Genomic DNA, 19,334 nt, shown 5'->3' with positions numbered 1-19,334 from the left:
TCTACAGTGAAATCATACCTTATACTGATGGTGAATATCTTGGTGTCTTCTCAAGAAACTTCCATAACTAATCAATGGGTTAAAAAATATACTACTTAAAACATACTGATTCTTTTCTTAGTATAGTAAGAAAGCTTCATTACTACCCAGTGACTTTATTCAGTGTCATCAAGAATAAAACAAATAGTTACGTGCAAAGGAAATCTACCATGTGCTGCATAGTTGCTTCAGGCCAGCACAGAAAACAATGAAATGGAAACTCTGGAACTGGTTATGCCCAATGACTTCATCTAACATTTAGATGGATATACATAATTCAAAAAATAAATGCGTATTATGCCCTTTGTATTCATCCCATCTTATTTTTGAGTATTTTATTGAGATGCCCAGTTTAGGAGCTTAGTCTTTGCTGATTAAGAAGAAAATTAACATAAGGAGGATAGCCATTCGGAGATACAGAATTGGGCTGAACAGTGCTTAACAGACGTGTTAATTTCTCATTTAGAGCCCCAAAATGTAATAACACTCCAAATGGATTAAATGAAAAGTCCTGATATGGCCCTGAGAGCAGGAAAGAGTAGAGGAGTAAGTGCCCCCAAAGATCTTTTGTTAAGTGCCCAAAGCCGGGTGGGGTGAACCTGATCAGAAGGTATCACTGGCTGAATTCACCAGGAATGAGAAAAAAGCATGCTTACAGACAACAGAAAAGAGACATAGCTGCTAATCTGTCCAGAGCCTGTCCGTCTAAAATACAGTGAACAAAAGGGCAGCTCTAGCCATCACTGCAAGATTCCGATGCAGTTCAAACATTGTAATGATAGTTATATTGAATTATCATGAAGGGTGTGGGAAATTAATCCTGTTTCTCTATGACTTTATACTCAAGCCACCAGAATATCCAGCTGGCAGAATCAGCTATCCTTTACATTGTTCCTTTTTCGGGTGTTTTTAAGTCTGCCATTTCTCCTACCAAGTTTCCTGGTACTCAGCTGTTCTGCTTCACATACCCTAAGCTTCCTTTCTGCAGCTGTGTTGTCTTTTAAGATACCGCATTTCCTATAGGATTGAGGTCAGAAGTTTATTATGTGATCCAACACTGCTGTAGTTACTGGAATCATTATTTTCTGCATTTTTTTTTTCTTCTGGTATACACTATCAGTATTTAAATTATCAGTTAGGTATTGGTAGGTAACATACTACACAACCTCTGTGTTTAACTAAGTTTCTGACTGCCAAAAATTTTCTACAATGGTAGAAATCCATTTTTCTGACTGATTCTTTAAAAAATGAAATTTAAAAAAATCAAGTTTAATTTCTATAATTAATCTTACATCAAGCATACTACTCAATACTTCTGGTTTTAGTAAAAAGTAGATTTGCAGTGTGATAGGACAGCATGAAAATCCCAGAGGCCAGTGTAATTCTGTTGGTTTAAAATCCTCCAGTCAAATGCAATCAAATGGGTTTGAGCACTGTAATATCTGAATAGTGACTGAAGTGCATAATTCACTGCTCATACACAGTTCTTTGCAGGGTCTTATAGGAAGCTAATACACAAGTTATATTACACAGCCAAACACCACCATTAAATTGCTTTGTTTTGAATGTCTGCATGTTTGTTCCCCAGGAAGAAATACTGCAGTGTACGCAATCCATTCTCATTACTGTTAGTCTTGTTATGTCTCAATACAGAGCAAGAAAAGCACATTACTTAAGGAGAGGATTTTCAGTCGTGTCTAAATCCTATTGATTTTCAATAAGAAAGCTCCATTGTATACCCTTCCTCTGTTACAGCCCTCAGCTACTGTGAAGACACTGGCTGCTAAAACCTGCAGCGTCCTGAGAGTGACTGAAATAAAACACCTACTGTTTACTTCTAAATGCTATGCAAAGCCACACAGGAATCACTAAAATTGTATGTCTGACTGAAGAGACATACAAGAGGCATACAAAAGACAATCTCCTGAGCACATGAAAGAGAGGAAGATCCTGCAATGATCACAGTTAGCAATTACCTTCAAGACACGGACTACAGACATCAGCCAATATTATCAACCAGATGTGGCAAACTGCTGAATGCCCAGCTTTAAATACCCACACAGCTGCAGTTCTGTTTGAAACCTTGATTTTTCTATTACACAACTCATTTGTGTCTTTGTTGACCTCTTTTCCCAAAAAGTCAAGTTAAAGAGTTACATGGTCTTTTAGCAGATATGATGCTAGGACAGCTTTTTTGTAAAGCAGCAGGAACAATTGCACAGGGATGTGCATTCAAAAGAGACCACTTGGCAGCACACTACCATGACCTTTCCCCTTCCATATACCCAAAGCCATTGCTACATAATGCATATTTAACTTATGTTCAAAACAGATTTGCAAAATTAAGCTGTCTTTTATATGGTGGTTGCTAGCTAGAAAAATTAACAACCATTTAAAAAAAATCTAACCTTTATGGACTCATAGCCTGTAAAAGCCCTCATCCTGAATACCTCAGATGAAATTAAAAGAATATTTATATAAAAAGCCTTGCAAATTTCCTTCTTTATCAACTTCAAGTGCTGAAAGATATGATCTACTACACATACACAGGCAAGCTAGTGATCTCTGAGTTTACATGTTATTATGGAAGCCAAGACTTGCTTTCATGTGGTAAATTCTCAACACAGTGAGGAATGAACTGAGTATATACTGAGTTATACACTGACAGAGACAGACAGGAAAAGAAGCAACTGAAAAGATATTTCCTACTCCAAGTTTAGTATGGAACAGCCTTCTTGTCTAAAAACCAGATTCCCTTTCTTTATTCACTTTGTCAGTTGGAACGAAGGAATGGTGTGGGAACTACCATGCTGATTTTTGGTCCTGCTCTGGACACCAAAACATCCCAATTTCCCTCTAAGAAATAAGAAACACTGTGTATATAAACACTAAGTTGCTCCTTCACTGTATAGTAATAGTGTGAAAGAGCAGTTCACAGATAAATCACCTGAAATATGAGTAGATAAGCATCACATGAGTGACTAGTACTGAAACCCACAGCCAGGATTCACAGGTTTTATTCTCTACTTCTGCCATGAGTTTGATGCCTCTCAACAGATAGTTTATTTTTCATGGAAGATTTAGGAAAATTCAAAGGAAAACTGCTACAGATATTATAATTAGCATTAATAAGATTTTCAACCAGTCTATAACCTATTTTCTTCATTCTGCTTTTTCCATCTGTGGAATATAGAAAGCATACAAGGGTATGCTTCCTTACTGCCTAAATTATAAAGATAAAAACCCTGGCTTTTGCAAAGAACTAGCCCATCAACTTGTTTTTCATCCAAGTTTCCAGTTAACTTATTTCTATAATATTGAAGTGAAAACTTAAAGAAGATATTCAGCTTAACAATAAAATTCACTATTTATAGCACATATCTGTAGTAAACTTCATATAAGAATATAGCTACGAATTTATGTTTGTAGCACTAAGCAGCAAATCTTCTTTAGGTTGTCATAAAAGGCACTTTTTTGGTATCCACTCTCTTTTATGAAAATAAATGTAAAAATAAATAGTTTCAGGCATACAATCAAAACAAACATGATGCAAAAACGTTATTAGATAATGATTGCCTCTCTTGTCTGTTTCTACAATGCAGCAAAAATTTGGTCATGGTGAACATTTTTTACTGTTTCATCACAACCTGAAAAGATACATTAATTTTAGTTTCTTTAGCCTTAGGTTACTCAAAATGACTATCATATCACACATTTAGTTTAATTCCAAAGCTTTAAAAACACTGCTGCCTGCACTACTATTCTGAGTTCATACACGTACAAAATCTCATTAGAGATGGTTTTCTATTAGAAAGTCAATCTAGCATCGTAATTGACCTCAAGAATCCAGACTTTTGGTGGTTTACCCTCAGATGCGTGTTTAAATATTTCTTACTGTTCGCCACGAGTAGAGGATGATGAATACACGGCTGTTTCAGATAACCATGATATACATAGAAGAGGTACAGTGCAATATTGAAAACAGTGCACTATCTTTGCTTACTATGAATGGATAATCTCAACAATTTCACGTGTATTAGAAACAAATATACTCCACTACTGGTATAAAAAACTATGTAGAAGCATACTGTAATATTCACATGAGATGAGATGTAAGGGAAACCACTGAAAAAGCTACAGGTTATTCACTGTAGATAAAACAGGTAGAATAATCTCATGTGCATGGCATATATTGAGACATGCAAATTTCTTCATTTCATGTATATGCCATTAATTAAAGACTTGCTTATGAAATAATTATAATGGATCAAAAAATCTACTGCTGTTCATTCTGTTCACACGTACTGTGAAAATATCCATTTTCTTTGCCCAGAAATTAGCTATGAAGAAAAACACAGTAGCCAGAGGAAAATTTCAGGCAGGAGAAACAATAAAATGAAATTTGTTAAAAATAACACTTCTCCAAATAAAAACTTTTTGCAAAAGGAAAGGTGAAAATATAATATTCACAATTTGTACTAATGCTTCTAGAAAGGAATTTGGGTTTTTTTTCTGTAACCGGAAGGTTCTGCTGGAAGTGATAAAGCTGATTTAGACTACTGAAGGTTTCATGCTAGACTTCCACATAATTTTGTTGAAGGATAAAATAAAATTCTTCTATGTATCTGGATAAGTTAGTATTCCTGTCTTCTTGTTCCAAAGATAACCGTAGAAGAACTGATCAACATGAAAGTACAAAAGGATAAGTTGGATAATCATAAAGCCTTCTGAAAAAAGGGAGAATTCAGAAACCCTATATTCAACAGCACCTTAAATGAAGTCAAAGGTCTCATACACAAAGTATATGTGCTGCCAATGTGAAGCATAATATCTCTGCATCTTGCATTTCTTCGGGAGGTAACGAGCCACCTCTACAGTAAACATCAAATGAAACAAACCACAACTCCTTGAATTCCTTTATATTTCAGGAAGAGACATGCAACTATGAATTCAAGTTCTACCAGCCTAAATTAACTGCATTTCAGTATTTGACAGGTCAACCAGTTAACAAATGGACAAAGTCAGATGCCATTTGAGCTACAAGAGAGGTTAAGCATAAAGTGTAAAAAGGATGTCTTTTCATTTTCATATTTACCTTTAGGTCCTTTGAACAACTTGATCTCTACCACGGTCTCCAGAATAGGTCTCCTTCGACGAACATACAATCGTACTATGGAGCCAGCCTCTTTTAGGGCCTCCACGGCTTTGCTGTGTGAGACTTCTGACACGTCGACCTCATTCACTCGCAAGATGCAATCATTGACCCTACAAGAAAAACAAAGAACCATAGATACTAAATGCTTCAGCTGTTATTTTGGATCTAACAGAGTTTTGTCAGTAGTGGTATAAAATGAAGAACACTTCATTGGGAAGTCTGCCAGATGACAGACTTAATATGATATGCTTCATCAGCGATGAGACAGAAACAGAACACTTAGTCCCTCCAAAAGACAGACCTGATTCAAACTAAAGTCTACCTAATCACCCACACCTACCATCCTCCTTCATAAATTGGGGTTGGATCCACTAGAGTGATGGAAATGAATAATAAACAACTTGTCTTTACAGACTTCATTAAAACACTTTTTACTAAACAATATAATCGAGTTACAACATTCATGCTGCATGCTATTACTACTACAGTTGCTCTTAAGGAAATCAGTTCATTTAATTTAATACAGAGACCAGTAATTGTTCAACTACCTCCTTAAATCTCTCATATTTCTTCATAAGAGCCAAAGAATTCTAAGTTGTCAAAGTAAAAATGCCATCCTACAAAAAGCAGACAATTTAAAAGAGAATGTTTCTTGCTAAGTAATTTGAGTAAATTTCATTTTTCACGTTTTCACCACTGACTGTAGGCTCCAAGATCTGCTGTGTGGTAACAGCATCTATTTTTCACAGAATACTAATAAAATTCCCTCATATTCTTACTTTGGGCATTTACTACATTATCTGAGGATGAGAGTAGTATTCTCCTTATCTGACAGATTTGTCCAAGTTGGAAAGGAAATCTACACCTTGAGAGTACTAAAATCCATCTCCAAACCAGCAGGCTAATGACTTAACTACTGGGCCATCCTTTCTTTGCAAATGAGGATAAGTGAGAAGAGCAAATTCCAAAGAACCAGATGAATTGAGACTCTATTGTTCTTCTGAAGTACATTTATTATGAGATGCCTCTGAGTATTTTGGGTACAGAAGAAAAAGGCATATGCAAATGAATGTGTTCTTCGGCATGTCTGAAAGGACGCTCAGTGAAGAAAATATGGGTTGCTAAAAATATTCCCATTTCCGCTATGTTTCTACACATAAAGATCAACTATCACATGTTACTCTTTACAGCAAAAGAACACTTGAGCTGGGTATTGCTCAGGAGTCTTAGCATATGAAGGGAGAATGAAGCTTTACCAAAAGTTTATCTGAACTCTGAGAATTTAGGATGGATTTTTGTTACATTCTTGTGCTGCTGTTTTTGTTTAAAAACAAAACAAAACAACAACAAAGACTACAACTATTTGAAACCAAAGACCTTCTGTGTTATCAGCCTTTTGGAAGAACATTTACAGGGGAAAATGTTGATAGCAGCCTTTATCTGACAACTGGTAGAAACTGGAAAGGACACAAAATTGGTACTTCCCTTCTGATAAGAAGTACGCTATTGCAAAGTTTCCAGTTTTCACTCAAGGGTTGGGTTTGCTGCTTTCCTTCAATGCCAGAAGTATTAATTTTCCAAATGTTTAATTGTGTGGTTTGGCTGTCAAATTAATAAGTGCTCTAATATAAATTGCTTTATTCTTTTGTCATGGGTTGACCCTGGCTGGATGCCAGGTGCCCCCCAAAGCTGCTCTGTCACTCCCCTCCTCAGCTGGACAGGGGAGAGAAAATAAAACGAAAGGCTCATGGGTCGAAATAAGGACAGGGAGAGATCATTCACCAATTACCGTCACGGGCAAAACAGACTCAACTTGGGGAAATTAATTTAATTTGTTGCCAATCAAATCAGAGTAGGATAATGAGAAATAAAACCAAATCTTAAAACATCTTCCCCCCACCCCTCCCTTCTTCCCGGACTTAACCTTACTCCTGAATTCTCTACCTCCTCCGCGCCAGTGGCGCAGGGGTTGCGGTCAGTTCATCACACGTTGTTTCTGCTGCTCCTTCCTCCTCGGGGGAAGGACTCCTCACACTCTTCCCCTGCTCCAGTGTGGGTCCCTCCCACAGGAGACAGTCCTTCACGAACTTCTCCAATGTGAGTCCTTCCCACGGGCTGCAGTTCTTCACGAACTGCTCCAGCATGGGTCCCTTCCACGAGGTGCAGCCCTTCAGGAACAGACTGCTCCAGCGTGGGTCCCCCACAGGGTCACAAGCCCTGCCAGCAAACCTGCTCCAGCCTGGGCTCCTCTCTCCATGGGGCCACAGGTCCTGCCAGGAGCCTGCTCCAGCACAGGCTTCCCACAGGGTCACAGCCTCCTTCAGGCATCCACCTGCTCCGGCGTGGGGTCCTCCACGGGCTGCAGGTGGATATCTGCTCCACCGTGGACCTCCATGGGCTGCAGGGGGACAGCCTGCCTCACCATGGTCTTCACCACGGGCTGCAGGGGAATCTCTCCTCCAGCGCCTGGAGCACCTCTTCCCCTCCTTCTTCACTGACCTTGGTGTCTGCAGAGTTGTTTTTCTCACTCCTCTCTTCTGACCGCTGCTGGTGTTGCGCAGTTTTTTCCCCCTTCTTAAATCTGTTATCCCAGAGGCGCTACCACCATCACTGATGGGCTCAGCCTTGGCCAGCAGTGGGTCCGTCTTGGAGCTGGCTGGCATTGGCTCCATCGAACATAGGGGAAGCTTCTGGCAGCTTCTCACAGAAGCCACCCCTGTAGCCCCCCTGCTACCAAAACCTTGCCACGCAAACCCAATACATCTTTTAAATCATGAATACATCCTACTAGTGCTTCCCACTCAGAAAGATAGTAATTATGTCTAAGCTGTTACTCTATTAATATTACTATATTTGTGATTCTTGTCAAATTTATGACTTATTGTTGTCACATCTGAAATACAATTGGCTATACCATGCTTAATGAACAAACTATAGGATCCTAACCATTGGACGGTTATGAAGATGAAAAGGTGGGAAAAGATTATAAAAACACTAAAAAGGAGGATTACAGTTATTTTGTTTTCATATACTCTGTGCCCTGCATTGATAAATATTGATATTACTAGATAACCCTATCTACATAAAACCTCTCATAAAGGCTCTAGTGATGCCTCCTGTTAAGGGAAAAAGCACGTCTTTTGGAGAAAGTCAATAAACAACATGGAATTAACTTGCCAAAATCAGTAAGCCACACACCTCTATTTACTGAAAAAGCAAGACCCTTTGGAAAAGGACATTTACACCCCAACAGAAATCTCACCTCAGTGTCTAAAATTTGGCCTTTTAGAGTCATCTACTTCTTTAAAACAGTAAGACTATCTTTAATAAAACATACACAGATTAATACTGCTAGTGTAGGATGAGTATAAGAGTGAGAGAATACAAAGCTGATCCAGTGGTAGAAATACTTTCATACAAAGTATTTTGTTTGTCTACAAATACAAACTTCATCAGTGCAGACGTAGCAGGACAACAATTATCCTATCCCGTCTGCTATGACAAACACATCCAGTGCTAGATATCCAGCTATGCTCTTCAGAACCTGTAGGCTTTTTGTCTCCCTCACAAAGAAAGAGATGAGGTTTTTAGTTTTCATAAATAAAAGAAATACAATAGTCAAGAACATACATGCACATGCATAAAAGCGTGCACATATATATGTGCCTATAGAGTTCTGCGGAATTTAACACAATTTTTTGGAGGGCATGCTGACCCAGTACTAGATCAACAGAACACAATGATCTCAGAGGTCTACAAATATTCTTTGAGAATTTTCAGACCTCTAAAACAGCAGGTCCGTGGCGCAATGAAATAAATGACACAAGCTGGTGAGATCACTCTAACCTTAACCATAATGGCTAAATGATTCTTTTATTATTATTATTAATCTAGAAACTCCAGAATCCTTTTTAATTTAGCAACATACAGCACTTGGAAGATAAAAACAAATCATTATTCATTAAAAAATAAGACAATTTCAGAGAAGAGAATAAAACAAGAAAGCTGAAGCAACATCTCAACACACAGACTGTCATGTCATATTTTTCTCCTTAAATCTATGCAAAAGATTTCAGGGCCAATACTTGGCATAGTTGTTATTATCTAAAGACAGAAGTCTGTAACAGTGGTCTTGGGATACTTTTTCCTTCTATTTAAACTTTTACAGTACAGTTCCTACTCTGTAAGAACTCTGCTCTTTTAGTGACCTATAAATGCTGCAACAATATAAACCTAAAATAATAATAGCAAAAAAGTCAGAGAATCCAGATTAAGAAATTTTTTTCAGATGATCAAGTGTATGGTCTTACCACTTAGGGGCAAAATTATTTTGCCCTTGCAAACAGCTCTCCAATGTATTTTCCCAGCTTCATTGAGATATTAATGTGACAACTATATGGCAAAAGTTTATTCCAGTTGATACATGGATTCCTTTCCCCGTTTATCTCAAAATCTTCCTAAGGCCTGTAGGTGGGTATACACTATATGTAGAAGTTAGTTTCAGGCACAGTTTCAGACCTGTGCCAAGAAGAAGATCTGCCTCATAATCCAAGATAGTAATACACAAGTCCAACAAACGAGATCCTTATACTTGCACCAATACCTACAGTAATTCAACACAAAAAAATCCAGGCAGGAGGAAAATTGTTCCAAGAAGACTTTCCTAGTTTCCACAACAAGATACCATAAATATTTTTTTTTATATTAAACCATTTCTTTAACAGTATCAGCACTTTTAAATTATTACCATTCTACTTGTAAACCTTAACACCATATACTTCTTTGAGTAAGGTCTATTCATACAGTTATTTTTTAAGATTGCAAAAAAATCTAAAAATTTCTAATGAATTCTAAAAAATTCTAATAAGAGAGAAAGAAAAGGAAGTTGTATTCTAAGCTATGGCTAATGACTTTTGCAACAATTACGATACTAGAGGAAATTCTATTTTCTCTAATTCTATACAAAAAGAACTCTTAAAAATTATTCTTAAGATGTAGAACTTTAATTGCTAAGATTTAACAATATAATCCCAGCATCTGCTGCTGATACAGGTTCACAGAGTTCTTGACTAAATTGATTCATGTTTCAATGAAAAGCAACATGTGATTAGAAGTATTTTGGAGAACGCATGTGCTGTGCTGGAAAAAAAAAAAAAGAATTAAAATACGTTCTAACCATATTTTAAAAGAACATAAGCCTAAAAGCAATGTTCATGCTATTGTTTCCTTGGAAAAAGAGGGACTTCATATCTCAGTTCAGTACAGCATGTAAGTCTCTGATTAATTTTTGAGGTTTAAGTAATCCTATTTCTATTTTAGCCAAAATACTCAAATAGGGACTTAGCATTATGCATATACTTAAATTTATTCAAGTCTGTAGAATCACCCATGCAGGTAACGGCCGAGTTAAAATGAGTTAGGCAGCTCTTCCCATGGCATGCTGGCTCATCTGAATACTTTAACAAAATGGATATATTCTACAAGACTTTTGTAGTATAATTCAGATATGAAGGACCCTGGATCATAAAATATAGAACACATGCTATAATTATGCCAAGACAGTTACAACTGACACAAGAAATATGAGATTTTGCTGTTAAGGGGGAAGGTCAGGGACACAGAGGTTTACTAATAGTTGTTGCTATCTTCAAAGCAAATAAGAGGTTGGATTAAGGAAAAATACTATTCTTTAAGGCGTTATTCCAAGTTTGTTCTAAACCTGACTACCTTCATCTGAGTTTCACGTTTACTGTTTTCAAGAAACTGCGCAGACATCCTTGAAAAGCTGATAATTGCTTCTGTCAAGTTGTAAGTAAACAAGACAAGTACGATCCTTAGGCACTTACTAGAAATACAGTAAGCGACAACTGGTAATGATCATTCTGTTCACTTCTTCTGTGCAATATGGTACCCTGAAGAGAAACCCAGAGCAGCCTAGTATGGCAGCAAAGAGCCCCAGAAGACCAAATGGTCCTGCCAAGACACAGCAGCCCACTTGCAGCTCCACAAAGGAGCTAGTTGGAACCAACTATGGACTCAAGAACAAGGGAATGATCTGTGCTCCATGGGACAACATCACGACACTAAAAGCTGCAGTAATCCACGGGTCTTAGTTATTATCCAGACACCTCCAGAGTAACTGGCAGTCTATTACCGGGACAGCCCTGCTTCTCACAAATACAGTTACCATGCTTTCTATTGCAGAAAGATTATGTCTAAGATTATAGATTACATTCTAAGATTATATTCATAGATTATTTCTACGCAAATCTAACTTTTTTTTTAGCTGCCTTCTCAGAAAAGCTTAAATTGATACGGACTTTATTTATTCTTTAGTCAAAGCTTAGAAATCAAGGTAGAAATATTGTTATTAAGGGAGAATCAGTGCAAAGCTATGGAGTGTATCAATCAGGTAGATATATACCTCCATTTATCAGTATGGAGGTATCAGGTAGACAACAAAAGTACGAGAGAGAAGCACTGAACGTTCACTTTGTTTCTTTGCTCCTGCTTTGTCTAACCTTTTTAGCCACAGTTTCCCTCTGAAAGGGTTGACGCTTGCTTTCTTCCAGAAGTTACAAGAACACAGCACTTAAAGCAGGAACGCAAGATTATAGGTGACAAGCTGAAAGGACTGATTATTATCCTTTCTTCAAGAGATCAGCGAATAATAACATAAATAGATTATATGACCCTAGGAGAATCAGTCTAGTCCATTAGTTAGGGAAGACTGACTCTCTCTCCCTTACTTTTTTTTTTAATTCTATACGCACCCTTCCTATCTCATAGTAAGTAAAATTTACAGCGTACAGGGGTAAAAAATGTAGTTATTGGTACTGGCCCATATAATTTATTTGCAGGAGGAATAAATTATTTTTTTTTTAAATTTCAACTAAGAATTCAGAATAAAGGATCTCCAATTTACTACAGCAGTCTTCAGATCTGTCTTTCCAATTACAGAATATGGAGCTAAAAGTAAATGCCAATGATATGTATGTACCATAGGGCATACTGTTTCCTTAGGTATAATGATTTTTAGACACATGATCCAATTTCTGTAGCAAATTCACATATACCCTCAGGCCCCTTTCTGACATTGCAAAGTAGTATAAAACTACTGCTATGTCTATTTTAAAAATAAAGAGATAAAATTTAGCAGTAGAAGAAAACTTCTGGCTATTTCTGGAAGCTAGAGAGGATCTAGTGCTTATGAAAATGTCTGATGAAGGTACCAGCCAATCCTAACACTAAATTTGACACTTATGTGCTTTATAATAAAATTCCAAATATCTCATAGAATTGGTTACTGACTGAAAATAATACTTGATAAAAGTTATGATGGGGGGGATAATTTATGAATGACACAGCAGAATATGAGCTGAACTTAATAAAAATCTGAAATCCTAGGAGTGATTTTGATTTAAATATATGTGCAAATATTGGTACAATAAAATGGTAACCCAACTGTATTTAACATGAAGGCACTATTTGAAGTATCAAATCTAACCTATGCTTCTAGCAAGAGCAGAATTGTCTTTGGTTCTGAGGAAAGTAAATAAGGACTAAAACCACAATGTTTCATTTCTGAGAGAAAAAAAATAATCCTTCAATCCTCTGAATTCTTTAGCAAGTGGCATTAATCTATTACAATGAAATAAATTGAAAAAAAATATAATCTTTTCCCCCAAAATGCTGGCCTGGTGCCACCCCAACTCTTCCTGTGCTGGCCTGGTGCCACCCCAACTCTTCCTGTGCAACCTTGAGCAGGTCACTTAACTTCTTTTTTTTCATAATCTTCAAATAGAGGATTAAAACCCCACCTGCGTCCCACTTCCTTTGTCTCCTGTTTACGGTCTAAATAAACTTTCCAGAGGAGAGTCTACACCTTCTTGGCTCATCTCAAGCAGGGACTAACCCTCAGTGCAGCCTCTAGGCATACTCAGCATAAATAATGGATAACCAACAAAAGCAGCTCCCTGCCTTTTCCTGGCTGCATTCACCCTTGTAACCAGTCTTCAGAAGTGAGAGATGAAGGGCAAACACTTCCACCATGCACAAAGGTTGCACTGTGTGTGTGCTTGTGTGTGTGCAAAGACGGGAACTAAACTCTTGCACAGCATTCCTGTAAGTAAATACACCCAGACGGATGCTTTCTCCACCTGCACTGGCAAACCAGTTTCGGTGTGTTGGCTGCCGGGAGCCTGAAGGCTGGAGCACGGCTGAGCTAACAAGTCTTGTCGAAGAGCAGGATGTGCTCGTTTAAGCCTAGTGCCGTGCTTCTGCAGCCTCACAATTCATACCAGCAACTGGAATGATTTTCAGCCCAGAGACAGAAATAAAAAAATCTTACAAATGTTTTTGATTTAAATATATGTGTAGATTTTATTACGACATAATGGAAACCCAGTCTGTCCTTTGGCATACCACCAGCCTTCAGCCCACAGCTGCCGGCATGAGGTTTTGGAGGGTGACCTGAAGTTGTGTTAGTTACCGCCACAGTTCACTGTTCACTCCTTTGAATTTTTGCAGTTTTTGGCACAGAACAGAGCCACCCATCTTTCCAAGTGAAAGTCGATCTCTAGTGTATTCCTGCCTAAATGGCAGAATGCAAAAGAAGCAGAGGAGCAGCAGAAAAAGCCCGTGCACGTGGATCCAGCTCAGTCCCTCCAGATCGGTGCAGTGTCTCAGTCACTTTTCTGATTCCCACATCCAGGACCCACTAGCACAAAGTCCTAGTCCTTGTCCTCCAGAAGGTTGCATGAGAAAGCAAAAAGGACAAAGGAAATTCCTCCTTTGTATACCAGGAGTCCAGTGATGGTTTAGGAGGTAAAAATGACTACTGTAATGCAGTCAAAAATTTCAGATCACATCCAGGAGGGCTGAAGGTCACACCAGCATGACTTGCAGGTGTGCTACCAGAGGACTTTGAGCTTTATTTCACTTCCAGAATGGAGACTGGAGCCCAAATTGCCAGGGAATAATTCAGGTTTCAGAAAATACTTCTGAATTTCAGAATGTGTTATTGCCTGAAATGACTGTGTGTTTCCATGTATTGTTAATGACATGACCTGAGACACAACCAGCATAGCTACCAAACTGTCATAAGACATTTATATTTATTGTCCTTCACTACTGCTTTAGTTACTCATGGATTTTTTTTTAAAACAACAGCCATCTTAATGAAATGTCAATGTATTTAAGGGTCTGCATAACAGTAATTGAATTTAAAACACAAGTGACTGGTAACAATATCAGTAAAAATATTAGTGGAGCAGCTCCATATCATACACAGCATCTCTTTACCCCTCTCCCTACATTTCATTTATGACTCTAATTTCTATTTTTGAAGTTGCAAGTCAGAAACAGACAGCATACTGCACTATATAATTAGGAACGGAAAAGTCCCTGCAGCCTTTAGACTGTTAGAAGAAAATATATTTAGAAGCTCGAATATGTTCACACAGTTTCAATAGAGGACACATCAGCATTTGCTTTTTTTTTTGCCTTTTTGTTTTTCTTAAAGGTCTTAAACTCAGCTGTAAGACTTCACTCCAGGCACAAACTTGGCTAAAAAGCAGTTTATCTGTTGTTTAAAATACTTTGGATCATTTCTGCCTTCTAGCCTAGTTCTGAGAACTTCCTGGGGCAAGGCCGGGGCTGTCCTTCAGTTAACCCTTTCTGCCACACTGTACAGATCCTTTTATGCTTTTAGGCAGTGTGCCTTTCTCACAGGGTGTCTGTTTGTTTGGGAGTGTTTATATACACCTCTTAGTTAAAATACCCACCAAGCTAATACCTAGAATCCAAGAGAGCCTGACCCCAAAGACAGCTCATATTACATCAAACTGGCACAGTGAAATCCCATGCAGAGATATCCAAGCCAGCTCAGACACTGACAGAGTACATCTAGCACGGAAATCCACCTCGATCAATATTTTCCATATGTCTAAAGCCAATTACCACAGGTAAAAGGCCATATTAATGCAGCTCTGCAATGTTGAGCTCATTTAGCACTAGCCTGAGTTCCTGCACAACCTGCCATGCAGCGATTGATTTCAAGAGGGGACCATTAATGGCTACCAACAGGAATAAAAATAGAAAAGAGAAAAGAACAGTCATAACTCTGTCGTGCAAAAACCTCTCCCATAGATTAAAATCAGACACCTTGGCCCCTGGCAGCAGGACTGCTGCAGAGACACACAACTAGGCAGCAAGGCAAGACGGCCATCAACAAGGCTTGCACCGGAGCCACCCAGCTGAACCTTACCGACTGCATCCCTACCGAGGGCCAGGCAGCTCAGGCAGAAACCAAGTCCTTTGCCTAATGGAAACACTGGTGCCGGTATTGCCTGAATGATCACACTGTAGGGAAGATCGGAGCCAAAATGTGTGGAGTAAGGTGTTCGCTCGCCTAAAAGACAAAAGCTATATGAAGCGATAATCCAGACCAGGGATGCATCTAGCCTGCTGTTTCTTTCCGACAGTGGCCTTTACCAGATGGTAAAGGAAAAGCGTTAACACAATATTTACCCAGAATACATTTTCAGCTGCTGATGACTCTGGACTTTCCTGAGTCAGAGATACTTTTTTTTTCATGTAATAACCCTGGATAGATTCTTCCACAAATTTGTTTAACTGCTTTCAAACTTTTGTAAACTTTTAACATCCACAGTGTTCCCTGTCAATGAATTCCACGGCTCTGCTACCAGTTAAATAAATATTTCCTCATGGATATTTCAACCTGCTGCTTATGAGTTTCATTTCATGTCCCCAAATCCTTTCCTTAGAAAAGACAGCAAACATTGCTCCCTGGTCATTCTGTTTCTCTCCTGTAGTTAGGAAACAGGACATAAACTCTTACATCTTGTAACTGATTTTTCATCATAAGAAAAAAGGCCCTGCTAGACAAACTCTTCAAGCCAAAGGCATATAGCTGAACTAGTGGTAACACTAATTTAATTTCAGAGATGGAAACACTGCCACCCCTCTTTCTATTTATCTGAATGCCTCTTGGCTGTAACACCTACAGATTTATAACTGAACTTTGAAAAAAAATGGAGTTCAGGTCGAAGTTGTTTTTATTATTTTTTTTCTTGACAAAAATGACATCATTGTTTTATGCTGAATAAATTTTCCAGTCAAGACAAAAATAAAGTTCATTCTAATACGCTTTGAATTAAAATAAAATTGAATAAAATAAAATGTTAGACAGTCAGGGAAACAAAAATCAAAACAACAATCTGCTGTCTTCTTATCTAATATCGTCTCCTAGAAAAACACTTTAACTACCTCTGCTTCCATCACTGAAGCTGTTGCACTTTGTCTAATGTAATGCTCTTCTTAAATTGCAGTCAAAATCTCCTATTATTCAGGAAAGCATCCTCAATCACAAGACTAGAAAGAAATTCTGCCTCTTGCTTTGACTTGATGAAATCTTTAAATATATTACAGAAATTGTAACAGCAATAGAAACTAATGCAGGTGCATGTAAGGTTGCTGCTGAGCAGTGCTCCGGACATCCATAGAGAGGCGACCCTGGTCCACAGCCTCTACCTGACTCTCAAACCAGCATGCTCCCTGCAAGGTTGCTCTGGCCCGATGAATATTTACTTGTCTTTGAGGAAGTGAAACAACTTTGGAAGGAAAGAATAAAACACATTGATTTCACAGTCCCTCCAGTTTAATGGTCTGATTACTCCTCTGGAAGATGTGGGCTCATGTTCCCCAAAGAGAGAAGGATGGTGAATGCAGATTGCCCTTCAGAGGTGAGCTGAAAGGTGATTTTGCCACTACTGTTGTGAATGAAAGAAGCCCTGATTTACTCTTTTCCCTTTGCCACTGAAAAGCAATTTGGATCTCATTTTGTATCAAAAAATGTTTGCTCAGCTTTAGCATAGTATTCTGAAGTCTTTGTAGACCTGAAATTTGTAGATAGCAAATTTTTATGCAGTGATGCAGCCAGCACTCCATTCAGAAATGCTCACAGGGCAAGGGAGACTTAAAAAATAGCTTATTTAAATAATTGCAAGTCAAATAAAGAAACTGTATAATTTAAATTGCCACATATATTGAAAACTTTTTAAAAATTACTACTGCCAAATGCACTAAACATTTATATTTTAAGTTACTGATTTCCAAAAAAACCCTCATAAGCAGTTAATCTGAGGCAATTTTTAGCTGTAGGAGTGAATTTGTTACCAAAATTTCAAAACTAATACTAATTTCAAAATCAATAACTTGACCTTATTTATTTATTATTTGAAGCTATATAAAAGGTGAAGTTTCCTAAAGTATATGAATGCTCACTGCATGGTATTGACTTGGTATTACTTAAAATTTACTCATGATGACCTCATACAACATGGTCAATAATATCCAGGAGCTAAAAACTGTGGTAAATTCCACATCAACTCCAAATATCATTCTCTACATCCTCATCTTAGAGAAAAAAACCATACAGTTAAAATTTCTCACATACCTACTCGAAGGCTGAGCCAAAAACACCGCTACAAAAAAATACCATTCTTTTTGTGTCTGATAAAATTCAGAGAGGTTAAGGATGCTTCACAGACAAACCCAATGCAGAGTGAAGAGAGAAGCAAAACCCCACTTGGTTTAATGCCTCCCAGAAGAGCTGCATCTCCCTACACACACTTTGAGAATGGGAAGTAGTTATTAGCTAATGGTAGCTCATCTCACAGGGTGTAGCTACCTGGAGTTGAGGGAGGAGTAGCTGACACCCATTCAATTTGCACACAGACAGACTCAAGCATAAACTTTTAGAAAAGTCAAGTCTAAGTACAACAACAACAGCAGGACCTCTGCTTTTTCTTTTTTTTTTTCTCTTCATCACAAACATCCTGAAAGCAGAATGTTATCCTGCTGCTGTATAATGCTTTTGGAGGTACAGCTGTTCTAAATCATTTATAATGAAATGATTTTCTGTGACATCAAGCCTTCAGTTATTGCTTGGCTAGCATAACTCAAGGCAAATTAACTCTTTTGCTAGGTAAGCCACACCTGTAGTAATTTTGTAGAGTTTATGATGTTTCACTTCACACATTATTCCTTTTAAAATGCCCCCTGCATAAGATAGACTCCTCTCTCCCCACCAGAAGTCACATCCTCTTCAAGCAAGGTTAGGGGCTGTGATACACAAATGTATGTCAAGGTAAAGCTTCTGGCTTGGGGATGAGCCCTTCCCTTTGCCAGACACACCAGTATAAAAGACAAACCAAAACAATTCTCCACCCATAAAAGACCATTTTGTACTTATCAGACCTGAGATTCCCACCTTAACTTACTGGAAATCAAGTACGACTTTACTAAAAACAACAGATTTGAAATAGTGCAGAACAGACAGAAGCGTGAGGTGATTCAGGCCAGTAGCTCTGCCAGATGAAGTCAGCAGTCACTGGCCAAACGCCCGCCAAGCAATCGATCAGCCGGTAGGCCCGACAAGCCCACGTTTTTGTTTAAATGTTTGACTGCGAGCTCATGACAGCGATGGGACAGCAGAGGAAGCAGACAGTTAAGTGTAGGCAGGAAAGAGGAGGATAGGGAGCTGGAACGCAGAGAGTGGGCAGCAGGGTGGGCAAGCCGCTGGGGCTGGCAGAGGCACCAGAAGGCTTCCCTGAAACAGGCTCTCAAACTTGTGTCAAATTTTCTTTATTAACCTTTTTTGCGAGTTCTATAGGAACTACTATTTCCTTTTTCTATCCCCCCCTCCCAAAATCAAGTTTCTTCTCCCACCCTGCATTTCTTCTCCCTCTGCATTTTTCATCCGGCTCGATCTTCAGCTTTGGTATCCTTTGCTCTTACCACATTTTTCCATTCCTCCGTCCGTTCTCTAACTCCCCAGTTATCCTCAGTGTCTCTGCGTCTCGTCTCCTGCCACTGCCATGTACGATGCTTTCCTTCTGAAACTACTCCCACTAGCAACCGAGCACTGAAACTCCCAGCGCATCCAGCGTCTGTCGGCAGCTCGGCTTGATCTGGGCGGCTCTGGCAGCCGGCGGAGGCAGCAGCCTCTAATGGTGGCCAGAAGGAAAACTTCTGCTCACAGAACAAGTATTCACGTCTGCCCTTCAAAGCCAGAGGCCAAAGTGGGACAGCGGAGAGGCGAAGAATGAGAAAAAGG

The 19,334-nt window shown here is 38.6% G+C and overlaps 1 protein-coding gene across 7 annotated transcripts in view; it reads right to left on the bottom strand.

The window, feature by feature from the left end:
* The window catches only part of DLG2 (discs large MAGUK scaffold protein 2), a 1,037,179-nt gene that overhangs the window by 316,463 nt on the left and 701,382 nt on the right, over window positions 1–19,334 (bottom strand). For all 7 annotated transcript variants that reach the window (XM_050914840.1, XM_050914880.1, XM_050914903.1 and 4 more), the window contains one exon: window positions 5,135–5,304. In XM_050914840.1, the coding sequence (XP_050770797.1) occupies window positions 5,135–5,304 (170 nt within the window). The remainder of the gene's footprint in view (window positions 1–5,134; window positions 5,305–19,334) is intronic.

Source organism: Gymnogyps californianus, chromosome 1, assembly GCF_018139145.2.
Source record: "Gymnogyps californianus isolate 813 chromosome 1, ASM1813914v2, whole genome shotgun sequence".
Classification (NCBI taxonomy): domain Eukaryota; kingdom Metazoa; phylum Chordata; class Aves; order Accipitriformes; family Cathartidae; genus Gymnogyps; species Gymnogyps californianus.
The sequence above is the reverse complement of the archived record's forward strand: the minus strand, read 5'-3'. Positions and strand labels throughout refer to the sequence as shown.